A 14,741-nucleotide genomic window follows, 5' to 3' on the forward strand; every position below is an offset into this window, starting at 1 on the left:
CTTATTTTTGAAATGTATTGTTATAGAATTTTAGTAAAGACCAAGGATTGTTAGTTTACTCAGTTCTCATTAAGTTTCATAGCAAAAAGTCATGAAGTAGTGATTCTGACAAATCAAACTGTCAGGGGAATTGATGTAGATTAAACAAATGTTTCTTTTAAAAATAATGCTAGTGTATTTAGAATCCATTGATAATGCTTTAATAAAAATGTCAAATCCCATGCATTTACTGAGCATGGAAGTCTGCGTGTGTGTTTACAAAGGGTTTACTTTTCCTTGAGGCATTTCAGTGCAAGCAGCTTAGATCAGTCGTCTTATGTAAGCACTATTTGTTTGCTTATTCCACACAAACACATACACACACACACACACACACACAGAGACAGACACATAGCTCTGAGAAGGGGTGTTCACTGAAGAGCTATATTCAATATATGGTAAGTGATACTGCGTGCCTATCTTTATGTGAAGCAGGTCATTAGGTTTGGGTTCATGGGGATCCAGCGCTGTTAATGAAATGACATTCACCATGAAAGGCCAAAACAATTAAAGTCTGGTGTCTAGCCTGTTTATAACAAGGATATGTAAAGGTTCCAACACAGATTCGTGCCTAACTCAGTAATCACACGATCAAGTTAACAGTGGTGGAGAAAAGAAAAAAAGCTATTTTAAGTGCTTTCTACTGCTGAATTCTGCGACTGGATATTAGAACCACAGCAGGCCAAGGATAAGCACCTTTGTTAAATCGGTTCAAGTTTAAAAAATAATTGATTTTCAATAAAAGCAGTTGTGAGAATGGGCAACAACAACATAACCTTGCTCACAGGGTGATGGTGTAACTTCTTTACAGTATCACAAAGAGAAAAAGCAATCACAGCGATTGCTGTTGTAACAGTTAAAAAGGACAAAGGTGAATTTTGAAATCTAAAAAGAAGAACTGCCACTTGTCTGAGACCTTGAACTAGAAAAGGGTCAACAAACATCTTGGCCAATCACTAGGCAGAAAATCCACGCAGTTGAAGATTTCACCAACACTACAGAATGTGACATTCTGCGGCCCATGTACCAGTTGCTGGATGTATTTTGATGTCTAAAATACTTTCAGTCAGGATTACTGGCATGGGTGATACAAAACACAAAAACCGCCATCAATCAAAAGCCTGCCAGAGGGAACATCACAGTACATTGGCTTTTTGGGATTCACCTTGTCCGCTGGGCAGCTGCAGTGTCACATTTCATGTTTCGACATGTAGCAGATGATTGACACGGCCTCAAGTAGGAAGACGCCATCAGCAAGTCATCCCTTACTTTACATGCAACACAAGCACTTCGACACTTGTTTCTTTATGAAGCAAGTGTCAGCAGCTTATTTTGCTCATCTTGCTTATATAGCTTATCACACTGATAGAACGGAAATGTATCCTGTATAAAGACGAGACCCCAACCGTACTTGGATAAAGGCCTCAAAACTTTTATCTAGCAAGGGATAGTGAGCATACACATCACTCAGTCGTGCTACCCTCACACATTATCGCCTTCAACAAACAGGACTTGCTCTTCATCATGCCATCCTCCCTAATAGCTTGCACGCATTCATAATAACTCATTCACCTTGACTCACTTCCATGTCCTGTCAGAGCCATTACGAGAGCTGGCTGGGAAAAACCACAATGCCAGGTTATCTGCCAGGTCTGGGCAGCTGACAATACCCCAGTCTAGTGAGGTTACGCAATCCCTGGCAAGATAAGTCAAACTGGACACTGAGGGACATGTCGGAGAACTGGGAAGCAAGGAGAAAGTTGCTCCAAACAGTGTTACCTTACCCCTTACCTGGGTACAAACTCTACATTTACAGACAGGCCTAACATTACTAACATTAAAATAAAAAAAAAATATATATATAAACATTAAAATATATCTATATATATCTGTTTTCTCCAACACAACTTCAAAGTCAAAGTCAAGGTTTGTCCTGCTACATAAATCAAACAGAAATGACAGGGTGGTTTATATTTTTAGACAGCACTCTTGGCTTTTTGCATTCATCAGCGTGCACCCATAGGTTTCTTTAGAAAGAGCTTAGTTTACTGCACTCAACAGCCGCTAACACACACACAAGGTGCCAGCAATAAAAATGCACAAACACAGCAACTGGGGGATCTGACACCAGAGGAGCGTAAATGGAGCCTGTTGCTTTGCTGGGCGAGGTGGGAATGTGAGAGGTCCCTAGCTTAGAGTAACTATGTAACTCGGGCCGGAGAAGGAGGAGGCAGGAGAAGAGAGCTTTCCCTCAGTTAGAACTCAATCCATCCAGAATAAATAAAGGAGAAGAGTGAATAAATCAGCTGCCATAATGTAGTCTGAGTGACTTCATTATGATTAGATCATTCATTTTCTTGGCTTTGAGTGGACGGTTTAGGCTTTTTAAGTAATTATTTTTTTATTTTTTGGGTTTAAACCATTATCTTTACCATATTTATAAGAGAAAACTGGCAACAACTTAACTTATTCAACAACATATACATATTATCTTAGGTTTAAAACATAGGAAAAAAATGATCTTCAATAATCATTTGGTAAAGTAATGAGTGCATGAACTCTCCAGCTTGGTATGGTGCTGATGCTGAGCAGGTAGTCAAATGTCTGCCTCATGTCTGCTGCCACTTTAGGGGGCAGCATGAAAAAAAAAAATAGTGCACCATAATCAAAACTACTGGCTGCAGAAGAAACCGAGATCAAAGTGTACAACGAATGTCTTTATATTGTAGTAACATAAATTAATTACAACTATCCACAGCAGCCACTGTCTGTGCTTCTTTGCTGTTTAACATGTTTCCAACCAGTCAACATTCAATCAGCCAGAGGTAATGCTCCACTGGCTTGCTGGAGGAGTGCACAAAATAGTGTCTCCATACCCTCTGTGTCAGGTGAATTCCCATAATTCTTTCGTATAGGCAGAGAGCTCTGCAAACAAACCCTTACAAAGCACCATACACTGGCCTTCAGCAGTTACAACCGCCATAAAAAGTGCATGCTGACGAGGTAATTAAGGTACTATAATGAGCCATAAAATGTCGCTAGTCGCTTACACGTCTAATAGTCACTGTTGTCACTAGTTGGTACCAGACGTAGTAGTCATTTAAGCCATTTGTTCAAATTGTAATTGATCTCCAATGCCAATAAATTATTGTGTCCTAAATGTTATACAGTCATCTGCCATCGTTGTTGAGAAATACTATAAATGTGTTAACCTAGGCCTGATCTTTATGTTAAAACTACTAGAATGAGAACATAGATACAAGCGGCGGAACTCAGCTTTCTCCCAAACGTGGATGGGCTCTACCTTAGCGATACTGTAAGGAGTTCAGTCATTCAGTAGGGGCTCAGAGTAGAGCCACTACTCCTACACATCGAAAGGAGCCAGTTTGAGCCGGTTAGTTTAAGTGTTTTTTGCCTTTCTTATCTGTTTGGAGTATAACACAGGTTCATAATGCATAACGCAAAGTGCCATGCATTTAAGCTAATGATTCATTATTGAAGAATATGGATTTTTTTGACAATGCCCATTAAATTAAATTTACATTAATATCTGAGTTTCTTAGTTTTAGAACAATCTGTTAGGCGACTAAGAAATTAGTTGCCAGGAATATCCCTGATATAGTTATCCAAATCACAAGTGCAATGTGTCATATCGCAGAAAAAAAGCTCAGTTTGCCAAGTTTATAATTGTGTCTCTATCTGGTCTTATCACTCCAGAGTAGGTCTGGTGACTAAAGACACACCTAGACCAGGTAGTCTCACTACTATATTTAGGGGCTGACGTTGCTAAGAACCAGTTTCTTGCGAAATTTGAGCATCTCTCACATATCACAAGTTGATAAACAGTTTTTAAGGAGTACTATCTTTTAAATACCTGTGTATGAGCTAATTCTCAAACTCCTCAATTTCCTCAATGAATACAAATTTCTAGGTGAGTGGTAGCTAAAACACCATATGCACAGCCACCTCACAATCACTGAAAATTCTTGGACAAGGACTGTAGATGGTAGATTGACAACAGCCTAATTTAATTCCCATGTACATATGGTATTATTGACATAATACCTGTACTGGTGTATTTTGAAAAGCATGTAGTTACTTACCATTTCACAGTACTCAAAAACCAGTAGGAAGGGAATCGCCTCAACACACTGTCCAAGGCAGTGGAGTATGTTTGGGTGCTGCAAAACTCTGAAAACCAAATTGACATAACAGGTCATTGATTTGATGACCATCAGGTTACCAAAAAAGTTTAAAATAAGCAAACTATACATTGCAATTACTGATGCAATAAGTAAGAGGAAAGATGCTCCAGGTGCAGTAAACAAAACAGTCTTTGATAAGTTGATGACCCTAACCATAACCTTCTGAAAAACAATAACAGCTCTCTGCAAATGGGGTGCTCTCAAAGAGAGAAACATCAGCTTTTACCTGTATGGATCCCCTTGCTGCAGGAAGTCATTCTGCTCCTTGGCACTTGCATTAGCTTTCAACTCCTTGACCACCACTCTTGTCCCTGGGTCTGTGTAGATATCACTCAACAAGACCTGTAAATACAACAGAAAGAACACGTCACGCTAAACAAAAAGAAAACAAAGATTCATCACCACCACCCAAGTCGAGATTTTTTTTTCTAAGATTTCAAGGAGTACCACTAACTGCAGAGAAAAAGAAAATGATTTGATTAACAGAGGAAAAGGTGTCAATTTTTCCTTGACCGGTAAGGATTACTTTACACAATATACTACAGTGGCTTGCAAAAGTATTCGGCCCCCTTGAACTTTTCCACATTTTGTCAAATTACAGCCATAAACATGAATCAATTTTATTGGAATTCCACGTGAAAGACCAATACAAAGGTGTTGTACACGTGAGAAGTGGAACGAAAGTCATACATGATTCCAAACATTTTTTACAAATAAATAACTACAAAGTCAGGTGTGCGTAATTATTCAGCCCCCTGAGTCAATACTTTGTAGAACCACCTTTTGCTGCAAGCCACTGTATATTGTTTCAAGCGATATTGATTAATGATTGTCACTTGTGATTCAATGATTAAATCACAAGTGACAGCTTGCCATCTTGTTAAATGATTTTTTCAGATGAGTATTTAGCTCTTTGTCTTTTGTGTGGATGCAATTTTGTGAAGAAGGTAATTAAAGAAAAACTATCTTACCTGGCCAAACCAGCCGTTGCCGATCTCTTGGATGTAGCTCAGACTGTGGCGCACGACCTGGAAGCCTGTTGAGCCCTCTGTGACACCAAATACCCATCACTGTTATTAATACTGCACCAACCGACGCATCACAAGTTACATCTGAACCACTTAATAAAACAACAACTTCAAAATAGAAAACACTACAGTGAAATTAAACTGAGAAATTGTGTTGTCACATAGTTGAGTCAGAGATGCTCTTCTTAACAAACTATCTGAAAAAATTATTTTTTTAACTTAACCTTTATTTATACAGGTAGTCCCATTAAGGCTCAATGTCTCATTTACAAGAGAAACCTGTTTCAGACAAACACATTGAAATTACAACAACAATAAATCTGCAATATAATAACAAAAATAAAGAACTGTCTAATGACTAGCACTTAGCACTGTATGCAGCATGTGTAGCTAACTACATCTAAACAGAAAGTACATCAACTTCTTTACATTAAGTTACTAACTAGTTTAACATACCGTGTGTGGATATGAACAAGTATTTCATAGTCACTGTTTATGGGTACTAGGTATGACGTTTTCAATAAAAAAAATAAATAAAAAATGTGACTTTTTTTAAGATACACCCTTCCATCCCTGTACTGTTCTCAAATTTATGTGAACTGTTGTGACACAGTGATCACATTTCCCAAAGAAATCCCATTTTTGTTTAGATTTTTTCCACAGAGAACGTTTTGGGGTACTAATATTTCTACCCTCAATATTTATTTAATGGTGGGGACCAAACAGTCTACAGGTGGATTTCCACCACCTCTGGTGTTAATAGAACATTTTTTACTACAAAGTTCAAACAAACATATTTTAATAGACAACCGTATTTTATGACATAAGCTAAGCACACAAAAGTAAGGAAATTTTTGTTGATCATTTCTTTGTTTTAACTACCGTTGGAAGGCCTGTTTATTTCTGCTCAAATTTGTAAGGAAAATGCATTTGTGGGTTGAGCAGCAGAGTTGAGTACTGCTGTTGTAGCTGTGTATCATTCGCCCACAAGCTACTGAGGCCCCCGTTTATTAGACAAATAAATTGTTAAATTATAAACTGTCTTGTTTCTTCAGACTTCAATCATCCAGTCCAGTAAACTAAACTAAACCAAACAATCAATAGCAGAACAAACAGTCTGGCACTGGGAGAAAAGATTTTGTAAGCTTCTCATGGGCGCAACCCATAAACTCAACTCTGCTGCTCAACCCACAAATGCATTTTCCTTGTGGCACTATTTAAGGGAAATAACCAGGCTTTCCAACACTATAAGACTTATTGCCTAAAAGCACTGTTACAACAAAGAAATCATGGAAGATACACACATTTCCTTAGTGTTTGTGCCAAGTTTATTTATACAGCATGATTCTGTGAATGTGTATGTATCAGACCTGTGATGCGGGCAGGAGGTTGGAGGTGTGGCGGGCCAGGCAGGGGCACAGGAGACACAGCAAGGGTATAGACCTCAGCTGGGGACTGCATAGAAGGGGTGTCCTCTGCTGGCGGAGTGAAGTCGATCTCATCATCAAAGTGATCTTCAAACTCCTACGTCCACACAAACATATGCCATGTATAAATTTGTTGACGGCATGACAACAACAAAAAAAACCCAAACAAAAAACGCTGACTCTCTTTTAGACTAAATTTACACACAGCCCATTTACACACATTATACATTCACCCACTGTGTTTTCATCAAGTCAAGTCTGCATGAAGGAAATGAAACTCACTTGTGTCTGGCTACCTGCCTGCCAAAACTCTCACCTTGAAGTTGATCTCCCTTTCCTTGCAGCAGGTCACACAGTTCACTAGCACCACCACCAAGGACACAATCACCATCAAAGACACCACCAGGGACAGGTAGATAGAGACAGACAAAGTGTCCCCCGTGCCTTCACCTGAAATGACAAAAACAGAAAGAAAATGTGCTGAATCATTCATATCTATCTCTGGAATTCAAAAATAAATTAGAAGGGAATAAAGAAGAAACATGACAGCTGTGTTAGGTTAGCATAAGTGTGTTTGACAGCAGTACAACACATGAGAAGTGTACCAGTACTTCTAAAACCACCCACAACAAAGGTACCTTAGAGCTTGACAACAAAAATAAACTGCACAGTGCACTACACTACAACCTCTTCATATCATTACTCTCTTTCTCTTGCAACTCCACTGCAGTGAGAAGAAAAAAACAATCTGTACCATTGTGCATGGCATACATTAATGAGTGATTCACCACTTCTCCCAAAATGTTGTGGCAATAAGTGTGACTTCTCAGATGACCTCTATCCCTTATCAGGTATTCAGAGAAGCAGTTGTGGGGGTGTCTGCTGGCCAATCACCAGCTGATAGTGCAGCAGTCGTGACAGCGGGTGTAGATCTGCTCAAGTGAGGATGCTGCTGGCCCAGCAGTTCAAGTGTCAGGGCTGACAGCATCCTCACAACCCACCCACTGTGCTGCTCAGCTGCAGCTCACTCACTATACTAATGCCAAACCACATGAGCCTCAGATTTAGTTAACTAAACGGTACAAGCTGATACTACAGGAGACAAAAGGATGACGGAGGGCACTATATATGGCATGTATGTGCAGGGCTGTGCATTATCAAATTTTAACTGCAATTACAATTTTAGCTTCCACAGATTAATAAAAAAGAAACATCAAGATAAACAGATTATTGAGACTGATTCTGTTTTGCTGTAATGGGATTTTTCCACCTTTCAGCAAGTCTAAATTTGTTTAAGTATATTCAAGTGAATTGTGAATAAAGAATATGGAAAACTACTTGAATGAAAAGCTATGTTCCTTTAATTTAAAATTTAATAAGCTGTAGTTAACCCGGGCCCTGACTGATCTGAAAATCTGATGACCTGCATGTCTGATTTCGCAAAGTTGATGTCCTTTTCATGCCAGATGCCCTTCCTTATACAAATCTAGGGTTGGGCCTGGAAATAAAGTACACTAGTTTTACCGGTCTGTAAGTTGAATTTCCAATGTCTGTGCATATATATGTTTAAAAAAAAAAGACAAAGCTGACCAAAATAACTTTGATATTTGCCCTGGTTTAGCCTTAACAACAGGCTAGAGAATCTGATGGGAACTCAATCGGTGCCTGTGTACAACCGTACCTCAGCACTACAAAAAAGACACACCATGTATTGCTATTTACCATTCATAATTATGTATTAGGTGTTTCTCGCCAACCACCTATCACCTATATTTGTCCAACCAACCAATTCTCATTGCTGTTTGTAAGGTTGGACAAGCTGCTAGACAACATAACGCCACCTATGCTCTTTGTATTTCAAGAACACCTGCATGTTCACTGCATTTCTGCCAAAAGCTCATTCTTTTGTTAGGGTGTGCGTGACTCATACCCGCCTTATTTCCGACATGTCACTGCTCATTTCTAACTGTTCCTTTGAATGGTATGACTACTGGTCATTGCATTTCTTGTCTTACTGCCAATGCCAGTGAACAGTCAGAAGACGTTAAAGTCAATCTCTCTCACTTGCAGCTTGAATCATCTTTTATGGATGACAATTTTCAGTTCACACAGAAAGGACTTGCTGAATCAATTTGTTTCATTATGAGGTAACAAATTCACCAAAGTCTAATGCATTTATTTTTATAACTTGAACGTAATCACAGCCACCTACATTATACCTCAATGTGGCCCGTGAGAGTTGAGAGCAGTGGGAATTTGTGCGAGACACTTCTTCCTAGCCTCCCATCAATGTTTATTCAGCGTCCCACTGGTTGCGGCTTGTCAGGTACATTGTGTCTGCTAGAAGGACAGTATATACCTACTGAGTCTCCTTCTGGCTACAAAATTTTTGACAGATGAAATTGGGTGACTAATACATCCAGATGACAAACTCACATCTAGGTGTCTCAGGCTTTCACACTAACATGTGAGTATGATTGCAACACACATCTGAACCGATTTGGAATAAATGAAAAATCAGACTTTAGCTAGCTTATCTACATAGTAAAAAATAATTAGTAGGTACACTGCTTTCAGAACTCTCTCAATTTTCTATAACAGAGATTCAAAAAGGTGCTGGAAACATGCATAATGGATATTTGCAGATTCTGCACATATGGAATGTTGTGACATTAACAATCTGTACCCTAAGTATACGCTACATCACAGGTTATAAAAGGTTCGTCTGGCTATATCACCCACCCCTACAGACATTTAAACAGCATAGCACCATAGTGAAAGACTTCAGGTGCTATCTGACTTCACTACAGGTCAGTTACCACAGTAAAAACAAAGGTAAGTCAAATGAGAAATCCAACATCCAATCCAGCACATTTTCAGGTTCAACATTTAACACTGCATTCCGTTTTTAAAATTTGAACTGTAAACATGGGCCCAATTTTGGGAGGAAATTAGGTTGAACAGGTTAGGTTGACATTCTAAACATGCACACTTCATGTGCATGTTTAGAATGTCAGAGGATTTCACAAACATGAAATTGTGATCTACCCTTGCTCCGTCAGCATGGAAACTGTTGTAATTGTTAGCCGTTTTTGACGCATCAATTTTATGCTTAGGCAGTATGACACAAGAAATTGAAAATAAATATAACTGAATTAAATTCTGGAATTCTGGTGTTCTTCCTCAATGAAACACCAAGGGTAATCAACAGAATGATGATTTGACCCACTAACACCTATCACACTCATCATTTGAGATTATATTTATTTACCAAGAGAAAGGTTTGTTCCTGTTTCTCTGACTGTGTGAGTATTTAGTTTGCACATAACTCTCTTGGAAAAAAAAAAAAATCAGAAAAACAAATGTGGGTGCCATATCATTTCTAGGTTGACAGGTTTGCAATTTCAGGTAAAACAGTGGTAGGTAACAAATTATTTTGTTGAAATAAACTTAAGGCAAGAGCTTGGCACATGAGGCTGTACAGTGGTCTAACTATTTAGTAAGTTCTAATCCGAGATGGGGGAGGGGGGTATATCCACACAGCATAGGTTGTCAGAGAGTAGAGAAGATGGAGCAGCAATCCCTCCAACTCCCTGAGGAATATTAGATATGATACAGAGTGTCAGCCATGAATGAGATTCATGTAATGTCGGCCACAGAACACCAAGCAGTCACTGACAGAAATAGAAAAGATGGCTTAATCTGTTCTCTTTACTTATGATCATAATGAAAGTCCTTCATGCACTCTGCTTCTTTTCACTAATGTCTGAATGCCTAATGTTTTCCCTGCTGGGCAGAAAATACTGAACTACAACCCCAAAACTGGTGCAGGTAAACTGAACTCTGTGGCCTCTTTCACTGAGAGCTGTGCACAGTTACAATTTGAATCCCCAGTGACAGATATCACGAAGATCTTTGTAAGTCAATGATAGTTGATGATATATTACAATGCAAATAAATTAGCAACAACAGCAAGGCCACCATTATGAAGTGCTGTTTCTAAAGGATTACTTCCACAAACCTCTGTGCTTAAGACTGCAACGGAGAAACTGTATCCAGTAAAATATTGATGAGAGGAGAAATTAAAGATTAAATAGCTCTGTAGTGTACTGGACCAGTGAATGTAGCTATAAATGGCATGTGTACTCACAGCTGTTAAATGTAAGCGTTCTTTACCTTGCAATTATCATCACTATCAACAGAACAATGAAGAGGGATTGTTAAGTCTTGAACGTCCAACCAGACTGAAAGTTTTTAACAATCAAAAATGTTAAGTGAATATAACAAGAATGAAATATAATATTTCCTTATAAACACATGCAACTCAAACCTGTAAGCAAACTCTATAGGTAATGCCAGAGATAAATGATTCATATTATATAAAACTATAAGCCTTTAAGTCAGTTTATGCAATAGCAATGTCAAGATTGATATTCTTATGTGAAAAGCAAATGACCCATTAACAAGGCAAGTAAAGGCAAAAACCTGACCCAGACAATTGGCTGAGGCTGAGGACTCCCTGCCAAAAAGGCATGGTTTTAAAAAGGTGAACAGATGCACATCACTGCATGGTTTAGGCCAACATCCCTAAAAATTATATGAATCCACCAAAAGCACTTTTGTGCTGTTACTGTGTCGGCCTTCAAACCAGTCATCCGTACTGCCCCCCAGATGAGAATCTTGTACTGAGACAGAGTGTTTTCTTACTGGGGTTTTCCACAATGCCAAAGCAAATATGTTTCAGAGGGAAATCAAAGTAGCTTTGCCCTATATTTACTTTTCTCAAACCACAAAGCAAGCCATTACTATACTAATCTGGATCTAAAAATAAGGCAATCCAATTCTTAAGGGTTTTAGAATATTCTAGAGACCAGCAATGACCTCTAACAACTTTAAAGCAAAACCAAGCTAATGATAAGCTTGGACTTAACAGCCCTGTTTCAGTCAGCACTAAATTTTGTCACATCTGGCTATTTTTCAGCCAATGCCTCTTTCTATTTAAATTACAGCAATTAAAATGAGTAGTGGGATAAATCATTGGAACAAATGGCTTTAATAACTCCAAAGCTCACAACAATCCTGTGAAAAACATTCAGCTGTAATTGCGGGCAGCTTTTTGACACAAATACCCACTGCCTGGTTCAGCAAAACAACAGGGTTCCAGGCAATGCAGGGCTCCTAGAGAGGCTACAGCAGCAGCCAGATACAAAAAAACAGGAGCTGGGTCACGGCAGCGCTACATGGGATCAGTTCTCCTCCATTAGGCTTTATTTGAGTCATAGGTTCATATTATGACTTGGCAGGCCCCACCAAATGACTCAACTGGTTTTTGGGACCAATACAGCAGGTAGCTGCCACCTCTTATTTCAGTTAAACTGCATATTTCAGCAGGCATTCAGGGAGAGGAGGAGTTGACCCATTTTTACAAATTTCACCCACCGACCGGTGTGCACAACAGTGGATGTCTACTTTTAGTTACACACAAAATGGCAAATGGCACTGTGGCTAAAAGCTTTGGGTTAGTTTAAGGTTCTTCAGTCTGAGAATATCATGAATCAAATGAAAAAACAGAGGCACCTAAAATAGGCTAATACTTATCTCTGTCTGGTTAGTGACAAAACTAAATTTGATTTCCACCATTTAGAAAATAAACAACTGCTAAAGGATAAACTCGCTTATTACAAGCATCTCCAAAAGCCTGTAGTGGTAGTCACTGAGCAGAGTAGTGAAAGGTTAATGACTTGTAGACTAACCAAACAAATATCACCTGGCTATGCCCTACAATTTAAACATTGACATTTTGGTTAAAGCTTAACAACCTATTTTTACCCCTGTTTGTCATGTGTAAACGGAATATCCCTTGCAGATTGGCAAACCCAAGTCATATTCATAAGAATAATCTCATTAACAATCAGAAACTTAAAGTCAAAACTTTGAACAATCAAATAATCAAGAATTATTATATCATGTGTACACACAGGTGTAAGTAGACTAGGAAAATGGACCAAAGGACAGGTTGCTGTGTAATAAAATAATAAAAATATGGACTATATTTCATTTTACACTGTACTTTCCTGTGCTCTTCGTTATGATTAAGCAAACAACGCTGTTGCTAATCATTAACTTGTAGTGATAAGACTGGAATCTGTTATAGTTACACATTACCAGTGAGTGTTGGTAATGTGCTAGGAAACATGTCATACCAATACGAGCCAAGGAAACTCAGGATTCTGCAAAACATAGAAACTACTGTCTTGTCACCAAGTAGCTTTGTGACAAAAGTATTACAGTTACTGCTGATATCCATTTTTTTTTTTTTTGAGGGGGGGGGTGCCTTTGTCACATTAACATGTGTCAGATCAAATTTTAATTTTAGACAAAGATGACCTTAGCTAATTCAAAATACAGTTTTTAAATTATGAATTTTTTTTGTTATTAAAGCAATAAAACTATCCAGGTTTACTTGGCCCTATGTGAAAAAAAACCCCATATATCTGTGACTGACCACATTTTTTTCTTCAGATAGCCAAGTTCAATTTCATTAGCCACACCCAGGCCTGATTACTGCCAGACCTGTTGAATGAAATCACTTAAACAAAACCTGTCTGACAACATGAAGTAGGTTAAAAGATCTCAAAATGTAACACATCAAGCAAAGATCTAAAGAACCTCAACAACAGATGAGACACAAAGTCACTGACATTTATCAGGAAGGGTTAGAAAGCCATTTCTAATGTTTTGGACTCCAGTGAACTATGGTGAGAGCCATTATCCACAAATGGAAAACTTGGAATGGTGGTGAACCTTTTGCTGATTGTCCAGCCTACCAAAATTAGTGCAAGAGCGGATCAACAACTCATCCAATAGTAGGGCTGCCACGATTAGTCGACTAGTCACGATTATGTTGACTAACAAAATCGTCGACGACTGATTTAATAGTCGAGGCGTCGTTTGAAGCTTTGTAAGATCACAAAAGACGCAGGAATAAGTACTAGAATTTAAGAGTGTAATAACGGACTGAAACAGATGATGGCAGCACTGCATGTACAAGGATGCTAGCTGCCGTTAAACCCCGAAGAAGAAGAAGTAGCTCTGTCCCAGAATTCATAGCGCAGCCCAGCTCAGTTTCCAACAATGGCGGCAGGTAGTTAGTTATTATTCTTTCTGGGTCTCAAAATAACCATTTAACATATTTTCAGGCGACAATGTAACTGTGTAAACCTCAAATATCTGCTCAGTTTATCCAGACACCACATATTTTCAAAAGCGCTCCGACGTTTTCGGAGACGTCTGTTACCCACTAGCTCGATAGCTAGCCGGGGGCAAGGCTCACTAGAGCCCGTGAGAACACCGGACTCCCGGCAAATCGTTTTCAAACCCACCGCCGTCTTTCGCTACTCAGGTTAAACATGCATAAGTCACTTAGATAACTTAAAAATGTTATTGTTTGGATTTTTTTTTTAGTATTTTATTTGTTCCTGAGTAAATTGTTTTGGCTTTTTAGTTAGCACTTACCTTAAACACTTAAAGCTGTAAGCTAATGATAAGAGCAGATGCATGCTGGTGCAATAAGCTGTAGTTTTACGTCCAATGGATGATGATCTGATTAGTCGACTAATCGCAAAAATAATCGGTGACTAGTCGACTATCAAAATAATCGTTTGTGGCAGCCCTATCCAGTAGGTTACAAAAAAACCTAGAACAACATCTAAAAAAGTGCAGGCTTCACTTGGCTCAGCTAAGGTTCGAGTTCATGATTCAACAATAAGAAAGAGAATGGGCACAAATGGCATCCATGAAAGAGTTCTGAGGCCAAAACCATTGCTGACCAAAAATAAAACAAAAGATTATTTCACATTTGCCAAAAAGAAGGTGACGTTTTTGAAAATTTTGCATCCTGTAACATCTGGTGTAAATCAAACACAGCATTTCATAAAAAGAACATTATACTAAGACTCAGACATGGTGGTTTTAGTGTGATGGTGGTTTTATTTCTTTGGTGATTTGTGACTGTGCAAATATGAAATAGTCACATTAGTAAC

General features: G+C 38.6%; 1 protein-coding gene across 2 annotated transcripts in view; it reads right to left on the minus strand.

The window, feature by feature from the left end:
* lmtk2 (lemur tyrosine kinase 2) overlaps nucleotides 1–14,741 on the minus strand; it is a 28,095-nt gene that overhangs the window by 12,099 nt on the left and 1,255 nt on the right. For both annotated transcript variants that reach the window (XM_085156599.1, XM_085156600.1), the window contains exons 2-6: nucleotides 7,016–7,149; nucleotides 6,643–6,796; nucleotides 5,216–5,292; nucleotides 4,471–4,586; nucleotides 4,143–4,230 (exon numbers count right to left, since the gene is read on the minus strand). In XM_085156599.1, the coding sequence (XP_085012725.1) occupies nucleotides 4,143–4,230; nucleotides 4,471–4,586; nucleotides 5,216–5,292; nucleotides 6,643–6,796; nucleotides 7,016–7,149 (569 nt within the window). The remainder of the gene's footprint in view (nucleotides 1–4,142; nucleotides 4,231–4,470; nucleotides 4,587–5,215; nucleotides 5,293–6,642; nucleotides 6,797–7,015; nucleotides 7,150–14,741) is intronic.

This window comes from Neolamprologus multifasciatus, chromosome 4, assembly GCF_963576455.1.
Source record: "Neolamprologus multifasciatus chromosome 4, fNeoMul1.2, whole genome shotgun sequence".
NCBI lineage: Eukaryota > Metazoa > Chordata > Actinopteri > Cichliformes > Cichlidae > Neolamprologus > Neolamprologus multifasciatus.